The sequence below is a fragment of the Nyctibius grandis genome, chromosome 1 (assembly GCF_013368605.1).
Source record: "Nyctibius grandis isolate bNycGra1 chromosome 1, bNycGra1.pri, whole genome shotgun sequence".
Taxonomy (NCBI): Eukaryota; Metazoa; Chordata; class Aves; order Nyctibiiformes; family Nyctibiidae; genus Nyctibius; species Nyctibius grandis.
Genome location: NC_090658.1, coordinates 18,897,032 through 18,911,395, shown reverse-complemented (window position 1 = coordinate 18,911,395; position 14,364 = coordinate 18,897,032). Strand labels below are relative to the sequence as shown.

Genomic DNA, 14,364 nt, shown 5'->3' with positions numbered 1-14,364 from the left:
TCAGTGAATTTCTCTTTTACTGCTTTGTGTGCAGGCTAAGGAAAGGGGAAAGGGGGAATTACATTGGGATGTTGGAAACTGGTTCACCTGGAGGCTCAGCTTTGATTAGACAAAGGAGGAGAGAGGTCTCTTTGATCAGTTCCTGTGCAAATAAAACTTCGTATGTAGGCAGAAGGTGTCATAGATTCCATAAGGACCAAAGTAAATCTGAGAAAATCCTTCCTGAGTTGGTGAAAGAGAGTGGAAAAATGAAAACTGATATCATATCAAGAGTGATTTGTGTGTCTTGAAGGCTCTTTCACACGTACTATTTCCATTCTTCCCCTGAGTTATTCATTCACCTGCCATTGATCTCTCCTTGCTTTACAGAGGACAAAAGGACTATCATGATGGATGAGAAGTTTTTCACTGGATACAGAAAGACAATAGTTAAGCCTGAAGAAATACTTCTATCTGTTGAAATACCCTACAGCAAGAAGGTAAACTTGTAGGAAAAGACTTCAATGTCTGTGGAGCTAAAAAGCTGTTATTTGAGTGTTATTTTCAATGTTAGGCACTTTTTTCCTTGACTGACCTCCACATGCTTATGTAGTCCCAAGTGGACCAGGAAGCAAGTAAATTATTTGGTGAAAATCTAGCAACATACCCTTTTTGACAGGCAAGGGGAACTGGGCTCTATGATAAAGTACGGTAAGCCCAAGAAGTTTTCTAGTGCAAGAAATATAAATTTCTCTTTATTGTCTGGAGCTTTTTGAGTGCATTCGGTAATGATGAAAGGTGACAAAGGGATGTTGCCAGAGGTCTGTTTGCAAAATAGTACAGCAAAGATACTAGCAGTTCCTGAAGTGAAGTTAAGGTTCCCAAGGTTCCTGCTTCATTTCTGTGAACTGAAATGGGAAAAGAAATGGAAAAAGGTGTGTATGGATAAGAGGGAAGTTTAGTTTCTGCATCCTTGCCTTGAAAGACTGAAACCACAAGGACTGACTATTAGGGCATTTTGGCAATGTGAACTTGCAACTTCAAATGAGCCTGCAAAACTTCCTTTGACCAGAACAATGAACACTTCTCTTTCGTAGTAGTGTGAACCATAACAGATTCAGAGTGTCTAAGAGGTAAAACTCTCTTTTTTTCCCTTTAGGACTAAGAACGTCAGACTAATTTTATGGCTGTGAAGGTATTTACCTTTTTAGGGCTTAGGGCTACAAGTTATAAGATGCAGGGATTCACAGTGTAGTGACACATATTCTTTATAAATGGAAAATACTGATTTTTTTTTTTTAAAATGCTGTCATATTATGGGATAGAACCAATAACTCCTTTGTCTATCCTCTCTAATTTTTCTATCTAACTATTAAAGGAACACAGCTATTTCATTTATGGTGATTTTCCATCTATTTCTGAGTGATTCTTCTTTGATCCTGTGATAATTGCAGGAAGCATTGGTTTTTGCCAAAAAGAGAAATGCGCTTGAGGTAGTCAGTGGAAAACACCATATTTGTCCATCCATATGACAGTCATATGGCAATTTCACAAAACAAACAAATGTTTACCAGCAGGGCAATGACTTCGTCCCCAGGTTATATGCAGCTCATTGATCTGAAAAACTAAAACAACTTTTGAACTCTCTACTTCATCGTTTCTTGGCTGATCTTTGCTCACAAACATGAAGTCAGGGAGACTAAAGTTCTTCAAGGCATGTCTGAAGGTGCTGGCATGTGGCAGGCAAAGTCTTCTGGAACTGTGATTTCCTCACAACTAGAAGCAGGGCTGTCTCAGCACACAGCTAGATCCAATTTTTTGGTTCATGTTTGTTTAAAACTGATGTTACCTCTTGCATTGATGTGACTTGTCACACCAAGGGTAAGACTGGCCAAACAACAGAAAGAATTGGACTAAAGAAGTTTAGCTGTTTACACGATTCAGTGTTACTGTAGGGGAACTGAGCCCAGGGTAGGCTTTATCACAGGGAGGCTGTTAAGGGAGAGGAGGTAACACCTTTTTCTCCTGCTAGTTTGTGGGTCAGATATTTAAGATATTCAAGGAATAAAGATTTTTTGAGTCTATACTTGTAAGGAGATTGCAGCTGAGCAAAGACAGTATTTAGAAATATAAACAGATTCAAGAAAAGAAAACTGCTTAGCTTTGTGTATATAACAAGGCATTCCTAGAACAGAACATATCCTTTATTTAACAACCCTCTTTTTCTTCTGAACTATAAAAAAATTCCTTGTGATCCAGATAATGTTCACAAATGTTAGGCACCACTTGCATTATTACTCACTTAGTGACCATCAGTTTTTCATGTCCTTTCCCTTGCATACATCTTTCTCTATCACATTTGTCACTCTTACTTAATTTTTATGATTATAGTATTCTGTATCACGTAGACATTTACTGGTTATCAAGTAGAAAAAGCCTGACAACACAATGCCTACATGTTTCTATCTTTGGAAAACAAACTTAACCTACTGTTTGCTCAGTATTGCCATCACAGGCTTATAGTATCACAATTTTTGCCCTGCTGAAGAGACAGAAAGCAGTCCTTTAAATTAGTATCCTCCAACCTTCATCCATTATTGATCCCTATATTCGACGGTGGTGGAGTAAAAAAATTGACATGGAAACAATGTTTTTGCAATCGTGAATATTGCCTATGAATCTTTTACAGCCTGTGGATTTCTTAATGTGCTCCTACCTGGTGCTGCATCTTGTCCAGAAGGGGAGAGGGGAGACTAATCTAGGTCCCCAATATGCAGCCCTTAAGAGTAAGGGTTGCTTGGTTTTCCTGTGAGAATAGCTAACACCTAGGAGCTTTCACTGTGATAGTTTAGAGGGGACATGCTGTGTTGTTTTACCGAGGGGTAGGGCAGACACGGGCAGCTGATGTGATGGTTACCTTACCTATGCTCCTAGTGAGGAAAAATAGCAAGTGCCTTTTCTCCCACAGGACTCTGTACCAAGAAAACTAAGGTGTCTTGTGAGGAGTGAAGGCAAACATTGCCCTCTTGTTGCAATCACGTTATTGGGAATCTTCTCTGAAGAGTACAGTAAGAGAAGAGGCTGCTTTTTCTCTTTGAAAGCTAATTGCTTTAACAAGCAGAGTAGCAGAGTGTCCTCATTGGGAGGATGCTACTGATGCTCCTCTGCTATTGTCTGCTGGCTGCCCACTAATTAGTTGAATTCAGGAAATGAAACACACCCTTCAGTTATATCTCCAGTAACAAGTTCTCGATGCACAAAAGGGGCCTCTTGTGAAACTGTTCCCATCGCCAACAATAGAGGAATTGTTCTTTACAATAACGAAAGAATTGCTGTCCACTTTTGATTAGAAATAATGGAACAGACTGCTGTGGTGTGCAGAGTCACTTGGCTAAGCTATTAGAGAAGAAACTTGGCAGAAAACTCACCAGAAGGGCCATGCAAAGACAGCAGATCGGATTCCTCTCTTAGTCTGCAGGGTGACTGAACAGCAATTTGTCATAATCTGCAGGACAGGCAAGGGGAAAAACTGACTGTACTGTGACTCCAGGGTGACACCATCACTTGGTGTACACTGGTGGGGTGTTAATCTCCTATTTACTGCCACTCTTCATAGGAGAGCTGCTGAGTTTTGTGAGTTGTAGTTGCTGGTGCATTTAAAAGAGTTTTCTTGCTCAGAAAAAATGTGACAGGTACGAGCAGATCTCTGTCAAAGCTCATTTCCCACACAGTCCTAGGCTGGCTAATAACCACTGATTTAATACAATAGAATTAGTTTAATCACGTGAAAATATACAGCTCTTCCTGAACAAACATGTCCTACTTGGCCCTGCAAGATGAATCAACCAGATACAGTTCTCCGGAATAGCTCATCCACGTAGAGACAGGTGAACAGGTTGTCCATATTTATACTCCAAAACATGCCAAGGTAGAGAATAAAAAATATTTTCCTGTCTTCTAGGGTGAATACTTCTCAGCTTTCAAGCAGGCTTCTCGTCGGGAGGATGACATTGCTATTGTGACCTGTGGGATGAGAGTCCTGTTCCAAGATGGCACTAGCCGAGTGGAGGAGATAAAACTAAGCTATGGAGGAATGGCTCCTACAACCGTCCTGGCGCTAAAAACTTGCAAGGAGCTCACTGGCAGGTAGGAATTTTTCTGTGATAGAAAGGCTGTCTAATGGAACAATGCCAATTTTTACAGGAGCAGTTCAAGTACCCTAAATCCTCTCTGGTATTACGCAGAAGGAGAAAGGGGAAGAAATGTAGCTACAGTTCTTCAGCAGTCTGCATTTTGTGTGATGCCTTGTTCCTCCAGTACTCCTTACCCTCAAAGATCCATTTCAGTCTCTCATTCAAAAACCATTTCCTTGCTAAATTCTCTCATCTGTTGAAGTGGGCAGAAGCTAGATGTGGGCATGACCTATGAAACTGATTTTCTTTCAAACTGGACTGAGAAATCTGTGCTCTTATTTAATAGCTTTGCCACATCTTCAGAAAAGATTACATGAGCCCAAGATGAAAGCAAAGCTGACACATATACTATAAACAGAGACTGAACAGGTGGCTGTTGCTTGAGAGCTTGTGGGGCTACTGTGCCAGAAGAGTTAGTCTGCCCTGGCGATACCTAGGGCTGAGCAAGGGCTCTGTGTCACCTTTGTTCCCTTACAGAGACTGGAATGAGAAGCTGCTGCAGGATGCCTGCCACTTACTGGCGGGTGAGATGGATCTGTCTCCTTCTGCGCCTGGTGGGATGGTGGATTTCCGACGCACGCTCACACTCAGCTTCTTCTTCAAGTTCTACCTGACGGTCCTTCAGAAGCTAAGCAAGAACCACAATGGCACTGTGAGTGCTGCTAGGGAAGGCAGATTTGGGGAAGGAGGATCTGTATGTGCTGTCTTGGTGGGGAAGGCAGGGGGAAGGTTCAGATTCAAGCAGAGTCGTATCTGATAACATATTGCACTAGCTGTCAGAGCTACTCTACTTCTTCCCTGCATGACAGTGACTAGTGTATCTTCCCACTTGCTTCCTTGTGGCATCCCCCCCTTGCTGTGGAAGGATGCTGATCTGTGGGTTCATATGAGGATTCCTGGAGGTCTCCCCTTCCGTACATTACAACTGCTCTCGTGGGTCTGTGGCTATTCTTTGCACAGAGCCTGAGCCCTGTTTGCCTTTCACCCAGTAAGAGATGGATTATCTTCACTGGAGAATATCCTGGGCTACTGGGGAACGTGAGAAAAAGGGACTGGCAGGGAAGATGACTGTTCTTTAATATGTGTCTGGCAGAACAATCTGTGTGAGCCCGTCCCCTCGAACTACATCAGTGCTACAGAGCTGTTTCACAAAGATCCCATTGCAAATGCCCAGCTTTTCCAAGTAAGTAGCACTACTTGCATGACGTAGACCCGGCCTTTTCTGTAGCTCAGACTGTCCTTCTTATCTTGTTGCCTCCCCAATTGTGAGCAATACATGTACCTGCATAATGCCATTCCTGAGGCTTGCATTTGAGTCTCAGTCCCTTCTTTGCTTTAGGATATAATGTTATTTCCTGTTGTTGCCCGCTCCTGATGTGTACAGCTTCATAAAAATGGCTGTGGGTAGTACTTTCCTCTTGCATCCAGCTCCATATCCAAACTGACATTGCCCTCCTGCTTTCCGCAGTTACAGCCTGCCTCTCTTTATATCTCTCAGGCTTCAGATTCAGGATATATGTTCTTCCTTATTTCTCTGCTAATGATCTATTTTCTTTAGCTTTGAGAGTAGAAGCTAGCTGCAGAACTTGAACCTTCTATGTGAGCTGTCACATCAAACCCTTCTCTTCCACAGCAGTTTTAAAAATCAAATCCCTTTCACTTCATTCTCTACAGCCTTGCCTGTGTAGCTGCTCCATCTTGTTTACCTTCCTTTCCCATGGGACTGAGCCCCCATCCCATTCACTGTCTCAATAGAATATCTTATCTTGCCTTTTGCTCTCCTATCAATGCTTCTGTCCCCTGCAATGTGAGCAGTAGTAGTCAATCATGTGTTTTACTCCAGGAAGTGCCCAGGGGGCAGGCAGTTGAAGATATGGTGGGCCGGCCTTTGATGCACGTTTCAGCAGCCAAACAAGCATGTGGAGAAGCTGTTTACTGTGACGACATCCCTCACTATGAGAATGAGCTGTATCTAACGCTGGTGACCAGCACCAAAGCCCATGCTAAGATCCTGTAAGTGTTGCTTCTGAGTTTCAGATGTTGGAAGCATCCAGTGCCTGGTGGCTTAGAAAACATTGATCTGTCAAGTTGCAGCTGAGGGAAAGGTTTTTGCATTAGTGGGAACTCCAGTGCACTACACATTGTTACATGGAGGTGAGCTGTATATGTTACAGCTGCCTTGCAAGTCTCTGTCAGTTCGATTGAAGGAATTAACACCAAACTTGGAGCTTTGCTGGAGCACAAAGTCCTTGGCCCTAGGCAGCTTTCTCGTATGTCCCATCTCTTATAGTCAAGCATGAAGAATTAAAAAGGAGCAGGGTAGGAGAGCACCACAATATCTGAGAAGATGTAATTTTAATCATGCAGCATGAACATGCCCTTTCCTATCTGCCTAAAAATTTAGGTTGTAATATGCAGTTCCACCACAGCACTCCTGCTGGTGTGTAGTCAGCTGTGTGTGCACTGTCTTCTGTTTTTTGCCTTGCACAGTGCTTGCTTGCACTGGCCACAATCAAGCCCTTTGCATAACAGAATTAACTTCAGCTATTAGATGTAGAGCTGTTTGTGCTTGGCTGTAGCAAGGTAGATAGGTCAGTATTTGGAAGTGCAACTGCCTCTGAAAACATCTTGTCCATACAGAGCACAACTGATGCATAATTTATATCTATAGTGACTAACCAACTCTAAAAAAGCCTGTCCTGGCAGGTAATGCCATCTACATTCTCATATGAGTTTTAATGCTGTGATATTGTGGGACTGACTGCCCCCCATAATCCCTAATTGTGCTTATGTTGTGGTGGCTCTGCAGGCTCTCATCTCCCTCAACTGCTTTGATGTGGGACACTCTGTGTTACATTGCCTCGTGTCATTCTCAATAGCCTTGCGATGTGCTGTTCATTCCTTAGGCAATACTTCCTGCCTATTTAGGCTTCCTGCCCAGAGGTTTCCCACAGTGGTCTAACACGGGATGGGCAGCATGGTGGTCATGGATGCACAGATGTAGTAGTCAACTCCCAGGTTATGAAAGAAATTGCTCTGTCATCATAGTTAAATCTTAGGTGTTGCAATGTGGTCATTGATAAGTGCTGCAAACGCATAAGCATTGTTACTACTACCAGTGCAGATGGGGCAATAGAGAAAGCATCAGATCTATGCCTGTGACCACAGTATGCAGTATTTTCTAGGGATTGCTGTACACATTCTCTTGCATTTGCGTTGCACGTTTCAAGCTGTAAGCACGTGTTGTTCTGTAGAGAAAGTGGTAGAATATTTCAAGTGACAGAAGTATTTCAGCCTATGATTTTGTCGGTCAAAATATTGGCTCTGAAAACTTCCACTTCACCCAAGTCAGATTTTGACCACCAAGTAGAAATTAGAAACCATCTGCCTCTGCATTTCTAACTAAGGGAAACAGGGGATTCTTTCTGAGGCATTGCTGCAGAAGCGCGGGAAAGTGAACTTTCCAAAGAAAAATAACATAGTTTTCAGTTCCTGCTGTCTAAGAGTTCATGTGGGAAAGTTCATTCATACATTTAATGTCTTTTTAAAAAAGTCTGTAGCTCACTGAGGCACAGTTTGTATTGGAGTTTCAGGAATCTAAACAAGTATGCTGAAAAAATCGCAGCAATTTACTGAAGACAATAAATCATTCATTTAGCAGAAACAAAGCCACAACTTTTCTATTTGCAGCAATTCCTTTGTAAAGCAAGCCAATTACAGAGCCAATGTACAAAATATTGCAAAAGGAGCTTGAAAGTCTTTTGTAATACATTTTTATGAAGTGCTCCATATAAAAATTAAATCATATTGCACTTTTCTAGTTACTTTCTGTTCCTGCTTGTCACTTAATTTTAAATCTGTATATGATTCAAGCAGACAAGTGTTTTGGTTAGATAATTCTCTTGCTGATTACCAAAGAAAGCCTTTAATGAAGCTTTTTGTCTTTTGGAGAGTTATTTCTTTTGCATTCTTTTAAATACCCTACAGCTTCATTTTGATTGATACTCAACAACTTCTCCCTGACTCACAGCCACATTTTTCTCTAGAGGTGAACCCACAGTAGATATGTGTCTGTGGTAAAATTTTCTGTTTATCAATAGACAGGGAGGAATCTTGCCTTCACAGAATCATGGCAGCTAAGAAGACAGCGGAGGCATACTATCACTAACACCAATCTGTCTTTGGTAAAGGATGTCAAAGGATCTTTAGTACATGTGGCGATTGGATCAAGTTCAGATATGTCTTAGGGAAAAAAATGTATAATACAGTATAGTCCAAAGAAGCAGACTGGTGATCAGACTTACAGTCAGGATTCAGATTACAATATAGATACTAAATTATTTTAGTCTAATACGTTGCCCTTTCTGCATTGGTCTCACATGATATTCATGTGACAAACTTCTCTTCTGCATAGCCAGACTTTAGGGAATCAGGCCTGAAAATGTATTGGTATATGACAAGATCTTACAGAAACAAAAATGAGAAATAATAACGCTGCCTCTCCTTCTTTCTTTCTTTAGTTCTGTAGATGCATCTGAAGCCCAGAGTGTTCCTGGGTTTGTGTGTTTTGTCTCCGCCAAGGATGTTCCTGGCAGTAACATCACTGGCATCGCTAATGATGAGACTGTCTTTGCTGAGGATGTGGTATGTGGTTAAAAATAGCCCTTTTCAATCACGCTGCTCAGGAGATAAGATTTCTTATATAGTCCAGCGAAGTCCTCTACCATATACAGAGATAAATCCTGACTGCACTGGAGTCAATAGGAATCTTTGTGCCAAATTCAGTAAGGCCTGAGTCCCCATGCCCCTGTCCTCTGTGTATCTGTGCTGTTGTCCTCTAAGCAGCAGGCCACTGGGACAAGCTCACTCACTCGGTTACTGTCTGAAGTTGTTTGTCATAGGTTTCCCTTGACCAGTTTTAAATAGACTGGTCCAAACAAACAGATGAAAAAATACACAAAAGGAATATATGAAGAGAATTATCTTGAGCCTTTCAGTTACTGCATATATACACACACCAAATGATGGTGGGTCCTAATCTTGTCTCTAGGTCACTTGTGTTGGTCATATCATCGGTGCCGTTCTTGCAGACACACAAGAACATTCCAGAAGAGCAGCTAAAGCTGTGAAGATCAAGTATGAAGAGCTCAAACCTATTGTCACAATTCAGGTAAGATGGCTCAGATCTGCTTCTGAGTTAGCTTGGGACACCCTGATGTCTAGTTAACTTCTGTTGTCATGCATGTGGTTATTTAGCTGCATGTTTTGTTAGTCTTTGTGGGTGTAGCAGGATATGGATAGAAGGAATAATTTGTATATTTAAATATAAAGAGGACACACCTTTGTGGTATTGATTGGGAGTACGTTAACATGTTCTGTGTTCTTTAAAGCTAAAACAAAGAAACTAAACTCTGGCAGATATATTGTGCTCAGCACAAATTTGTTTAAATTAACAGGTTACTGTCAGTTATATTCTTACCTACAGGTGCTTGCTTTCAATATTTTCTGGTATAACCATGCTGGCTTGATTGGTATTCGTTCATTCTTCATTCTCTGATTTATAACACTCAGTGAGAGGGTGTGAAAACATCTCTTCTAGCTCTGTCACTGCACTGCTTTTCTGAGATTTCTGCAGACCACTTGGCTAGTTTCTAAAGATGATGAAATTAATTTTCATGCATTCACTCTGCACTATGAACATTTCCACTGACTGTATGGACACAGCCCTTAAGTGGCTTTTCTTAAAGCTGAAAAAATTGTCAACAATTTGTGATCATTTCATGCCTTTTTTTTTTTAATTAGAAGGCTTGTTAACAAGTTTCCTTATGTGACAGTAAAAGCAAATGATAATATCTAATGCTGTATTCACATCTAGAACTGAGAAAAAATGTATGAAGCCATTCTTATTGGGGAGATAATAGAACCATGGGATTCTAACTAATTTTGTTTAATGGTCAATATTTCTTACCATGTGTTTTGTAATGTGAATTGTATTCATGCAAATACAAAGAGTCTGTACATTGGCTAGTACAGACATGAGTACTGTCATCTATGGACAGAGGTTTTGATTTGAATGATTCGTCAGTTCACAAACAGTGTGTGATAACTTTTCCTTTTCTGAGGCTTCTATTTGTTTATTCAACCTGGGAAGATGAGAGTGAAGCCAAAAATGTGCTGAGTTGATGTTGTTGCTTGATCACTCTGTGTTTTTTTTTTTTTTTTTCATTATGGAAAGCTTCGATTTTGGCAAAAGTGAAATGCAGTTGTAAAACTTCCCCAAGGAAGATTATTTTATATTAGCTCAGAAGTTAACTATTTCTGCAGAAGTTTTCATCTTGTCTGAGACATTTAGTTTTCTCCTTCTGTCTCTTTTCTTTTCATCTTTTTTTTTTCTTTTCCTTTTTCCCACCTTCTGGGCCACAGACTATAGTTAATGTAAGTTTTAAGTCATAGGTCTAGTGGCTACAGACCCTGAGGTTCTGTGTCCATAAGGTAAAGTGGGTCACAAGGAACAATCTAAGATTGTCCAATTATAGTGTTTATTGTGAAATTGCTGTGTTGCCAAAAATTTTGTGTTGCTTTAAGTCAAGTCATTTGGCTATTACCATAGTTAGTGTCTGATAAGTTCTTGTGGTTTTCATCATGGATATTTCTTCTTCAGTCAGAGGAAGCTTTATTTTCACTCTGCTTCCATAAAAATTTCATTGTGTCATTATGTTTCCCAGGAAGCTATTGAGAAACAATCTTTTCTTAAGTCTATAAAGAGGATTAATAAGGGAGATGTGAAGAAAGGATTTGAAGAATCTGATCACATTTTGGAAGGTGAGAATAAGTATGAATACTTCTATTAAAATAGGATAGTTTGTGACAAAAGGAGTCGAGCTATCGACCTCCTTTTAACGCATATGATACTGAACTCATGAAAGTAAGGCTTGCTGGGCTAAATTAATTTCATATTAACTTTCAATTAACTGTTTATATACAAATAGCTTGTGAAAGATGTCATTTCAGTTTCAAATGGATTTGGATGCTCCCAGCTGTGCCCCTGTAAACACTCTCTTGCAATGTAAGGACACATTTTTCTTAAGCAAATATTCTACAAAGTATTTTTTTTTTCCTGAAATGCATCCATATAGGAGATTTTCCCTGTCCAGACATAATCTGGTCTGAATCTTACAAACAGTCAATTTCCTTTAACATGGTATATGACTGTATCTTATGAAAATGGGACACACATGCATCTGAAAACCTGACCCACCAACACTGGTGGCTGTAGGTATCATGAAGAACACAGCACTGCCCTGTACCACTTTCTCAACATTGATTGTTGGTCTGTCTTTGAGGATGTTTTTTTTTTTGGTGTGCTGCTTGGTTTCATTCAGTCAGAGTCTGCCAAGCAGGTAGTAGAGACACAGGTAAATATAGCAATTATCAAGAACTGTTTAAAACCTCTATGAGTTAGGAGGGGAGAATGCCAGAGGTGTGAACTGGAATACTCTGTCAAGCCCATGTCATTGCTTGGTGTATGTATCACCAATCAATAGCTCCTGAGAGGAAGAGTCTCAAACATCAGACCTTTGGAGAACTATGTATTTATCGATAAGAAGGTGTTGTATCCCTCTTACAGATCTGAGAGGGAAGTTAAATCAGTTACAGACACAAAGCCTGGCATGAAGGGATTATTCTCGAAGATCACAGAGAAGCATGCCTCCCTTACCTCCCTGTGAGGAAAAGGGGAGTTATTTAACTGCAACACCCATTTTCAGGTCTGTCATTTGTTGTATTTTGGTATGCATGGCTGAGACTTTCCTCTGCAGTCAGTGATTGGCACCGTCTTCAAAGGTTTCATAAGCTGTTGTTATTTCTTATAGTGTACTATACTATACAAAATGAAAACACTGTGCCAGGCAAGGCAGAAATTGTTCTGAGCTAGAAGAATAGGTTATTTAAAAGGCTGCAATACTGTGTGAATGCCAGGCCAGCCCCCTCGAGGAGACAAGAGAAAGGCCTCTGCTACATACCAGAGTAGGCGTTGTCTCATGCAAATGTGCATTTCTTACTAATGTACCTAATGAAGGCAGCTCTTTTGTTGTTGCTGAATTGAATAAAAGGAAGAGAGGAACAGGATTTTGAGAACTGCTCTGAATATTGATTTTCAAGGTAGCTGAATAGACCAGGGCTATGACTGAGAAAGGAGGTTGATTCTGACATTTAATAGTGTGTAGCATGACTGGAAATTGTACCCTCAGCACTGCCAGGTAAGATGTCCTGGAAAGGAGGCACATGCAGTGATAGAGTTGATTCCCAGTTAGATCATCTTAAGGCATTCTGGGTTTATATTTTGGTTCCCCTGTTTCAAAGTCTGTAACCTTGTATTTGATCTACTCAGCTAGACTATACTTGATTTATTTTTATCCTTCATCTCAGTGGTGTTATCAGGGCAGTCTGAAAGGCTCCAAACACTGCATCTTAAGGGATGCTGGGTCAATGGCATGGTGTGCAGGCTTATTTTTGAAATGCCAGCCACTTGTGTTCTGGACTAAAGATTTCTAGAAAGTGGAGGGAGGAGCGTGTCTGGGTTTTTTTGTTTTGTTTTCTAAATGTCAAACCTAAGTGTCAGTTTTAGAGCTAGGGGTATCCACTGCTGGGCAGTGCAAAGGGTTGTTGTTTAACACACGTTAAAAGGGCAGAAGCTTGCAGGCAGCACATGCTGGGAGACACCCTATAACACTGGAGACACCCTATCTTTGGGGCATTTCTTTCAATTTTCTAGGAGAGATGTACCTTGGTGGGCAGGAGCATTTCTATCTGGAAACTCACAGTACTGTGGCTGTGCCGAAGGGGGAAGATGGTGAGATGGAACTCTTTGTGTCAACCCAAAACCTAATGAAGACACAGGTACTGTCTCATTGACCTGCTACCTAAAAGGCATTTGTTTCTCAGTTTCAGACTAGATAAATGGTTGTTTTACAGTTGGTTCTATCTTGTCTTGACTAAAAACAACACATAGGCTTAGAGTTGGGTATGGGATCTAAAGTCCATAGGACACCAGTAGGATGGATGAATCTGCTTCCAGGTGACAGAGAAGTTTCTGTTGGCAGCATATCTTTGTCACCAGGGATTACATGCTTAACCCTTTCTGGAAAGGATGCCAGTTGGCCAGTAGGCATGGCTGTTGAATGACATGTCAGAAAGAGAGGTGGTGTGAACACTGACTATATATACCAACTGTGCCATCTTGTGAGATAGGCTACTGGCACTATGGGGTGTCTTTGGCCTGTTTACTGACTCACCAAGTCTGTCCAAAATTCTCATAATAGAGTGAGGAGAATGGACAGAGTGGTACGGACATCAAACCCCGTGCTAAATGGGAACTATGTCTTGGTAACCTCATCTCATGTCAGTCTCTTCCTGAATCTGGTGCTGTCTTCTGAAGCACTTTGTGCCTTCCTACCTCAGAGATGAAATACTGGGCTTATTGGTGCCAATTGCATCAAATCCAATTGCAGGACCTATAGGACCTGCAACATAATAGAGTATTTGCACTGTTGCAATGGTTGCAGAAACGCAACGTGTTGGTATCTAGTTCTTAACACCAGGTCAGCTCTGTACATGTTCTGCTGTTCTGTTTTTCTTTAGGAGTTTGCTGCGAATGCATTGGGGGTCCCTTCAAATCGTGTTGTGGTTCGAGTGAAAAGAATGGGAGGAGGATTTGGAGGAAAAGAGACTAGGAACACTATTTTGACAACTGCAGTGGCTGTCGCAGCCTTCAAGTAAGTTTGGTGTGGGGAACAGGACTTTTTCCTTTCAGACTGTCCCAGCCTCCCTTGTTCTGGAGCACCGTTTGCACTAGAGCACTTCCAAGGCTCTTCATGTCTTGTTACGGTATAGCTTGTAGCAAGCCTGGATTTCCCAAAGAAGGTGTCTAACGGGCTCTTAGCTGGTAGGAGGAATTGAACCTGCTCAGAGGGGCTAAGTTTATGTTGGAATGTCAGCTTTTAATAGGAAAAGGGGAAAAAAACCCTTACTCTGCTGTTCCTTTGGTGTTCTCTGAAAACTCGTATCTCAAATTATTTGCCTCTTCCCTTCGCTTCACCCCAAACTTTTTCAAAATCCAGCACTAGCCATGATTGTTGTTTTGTGTAATAGAGGTATGAGAGCCTCTTCCTTGCTCAAAACTCTACTACGCCAG

The 14,364-nt window shown here is 41.1% G+C and overlaps 1 protein-coding gene across 1 annotated transcript in view; it reads left to right on the top strand.

The window, feature by feature from the left end:
* Window positions 1-14,364, top strand: part of XDH (xanthine dehydrogenase) — a 55,212-nt gene that overhangs the window by 23,001 nt on the left and 17,847 nt on the right. The window contains exons 14-23 of the mRNA XM_068421677.1: window positions 370-479; window positions 3,941-4,125; window positions 4,650-4,824; window positions 5,266-5,355; window positions 6,016-6,185; window positions 8,693-8,816; window positions 9,223-9,342; window positions 10,898-10,994; window positions 12,946-13,070; window positions 13,812-13,945. Of these exons, the coding sequence (XP_068277778.1) occupies window positions 370-479; window positions 3,941-4,125; window positions 4,650-4,824; window positions 5,266-5,355; window positions 6,016-6,185; window positions 8,693-8,816; window positions 9,223-9,342; window positions 10,898-10,994; window positions 12,946-13,070; window positions 13,812-13,945 (1,330 nt within the window). The remainder of the gene's footprint in view (window positions 1-369; window positions 480-3,940; window positions 4,126-4,649; window positions 4,825-5,265; window positions 5,356-6,015; window positions 6,186-8,692; window positions 8,817-9,222; window positions 9,343-10,897; window positions 10,995-12,945; window positions 13,071-13,811; window positions 13,946-14,364) is intronic.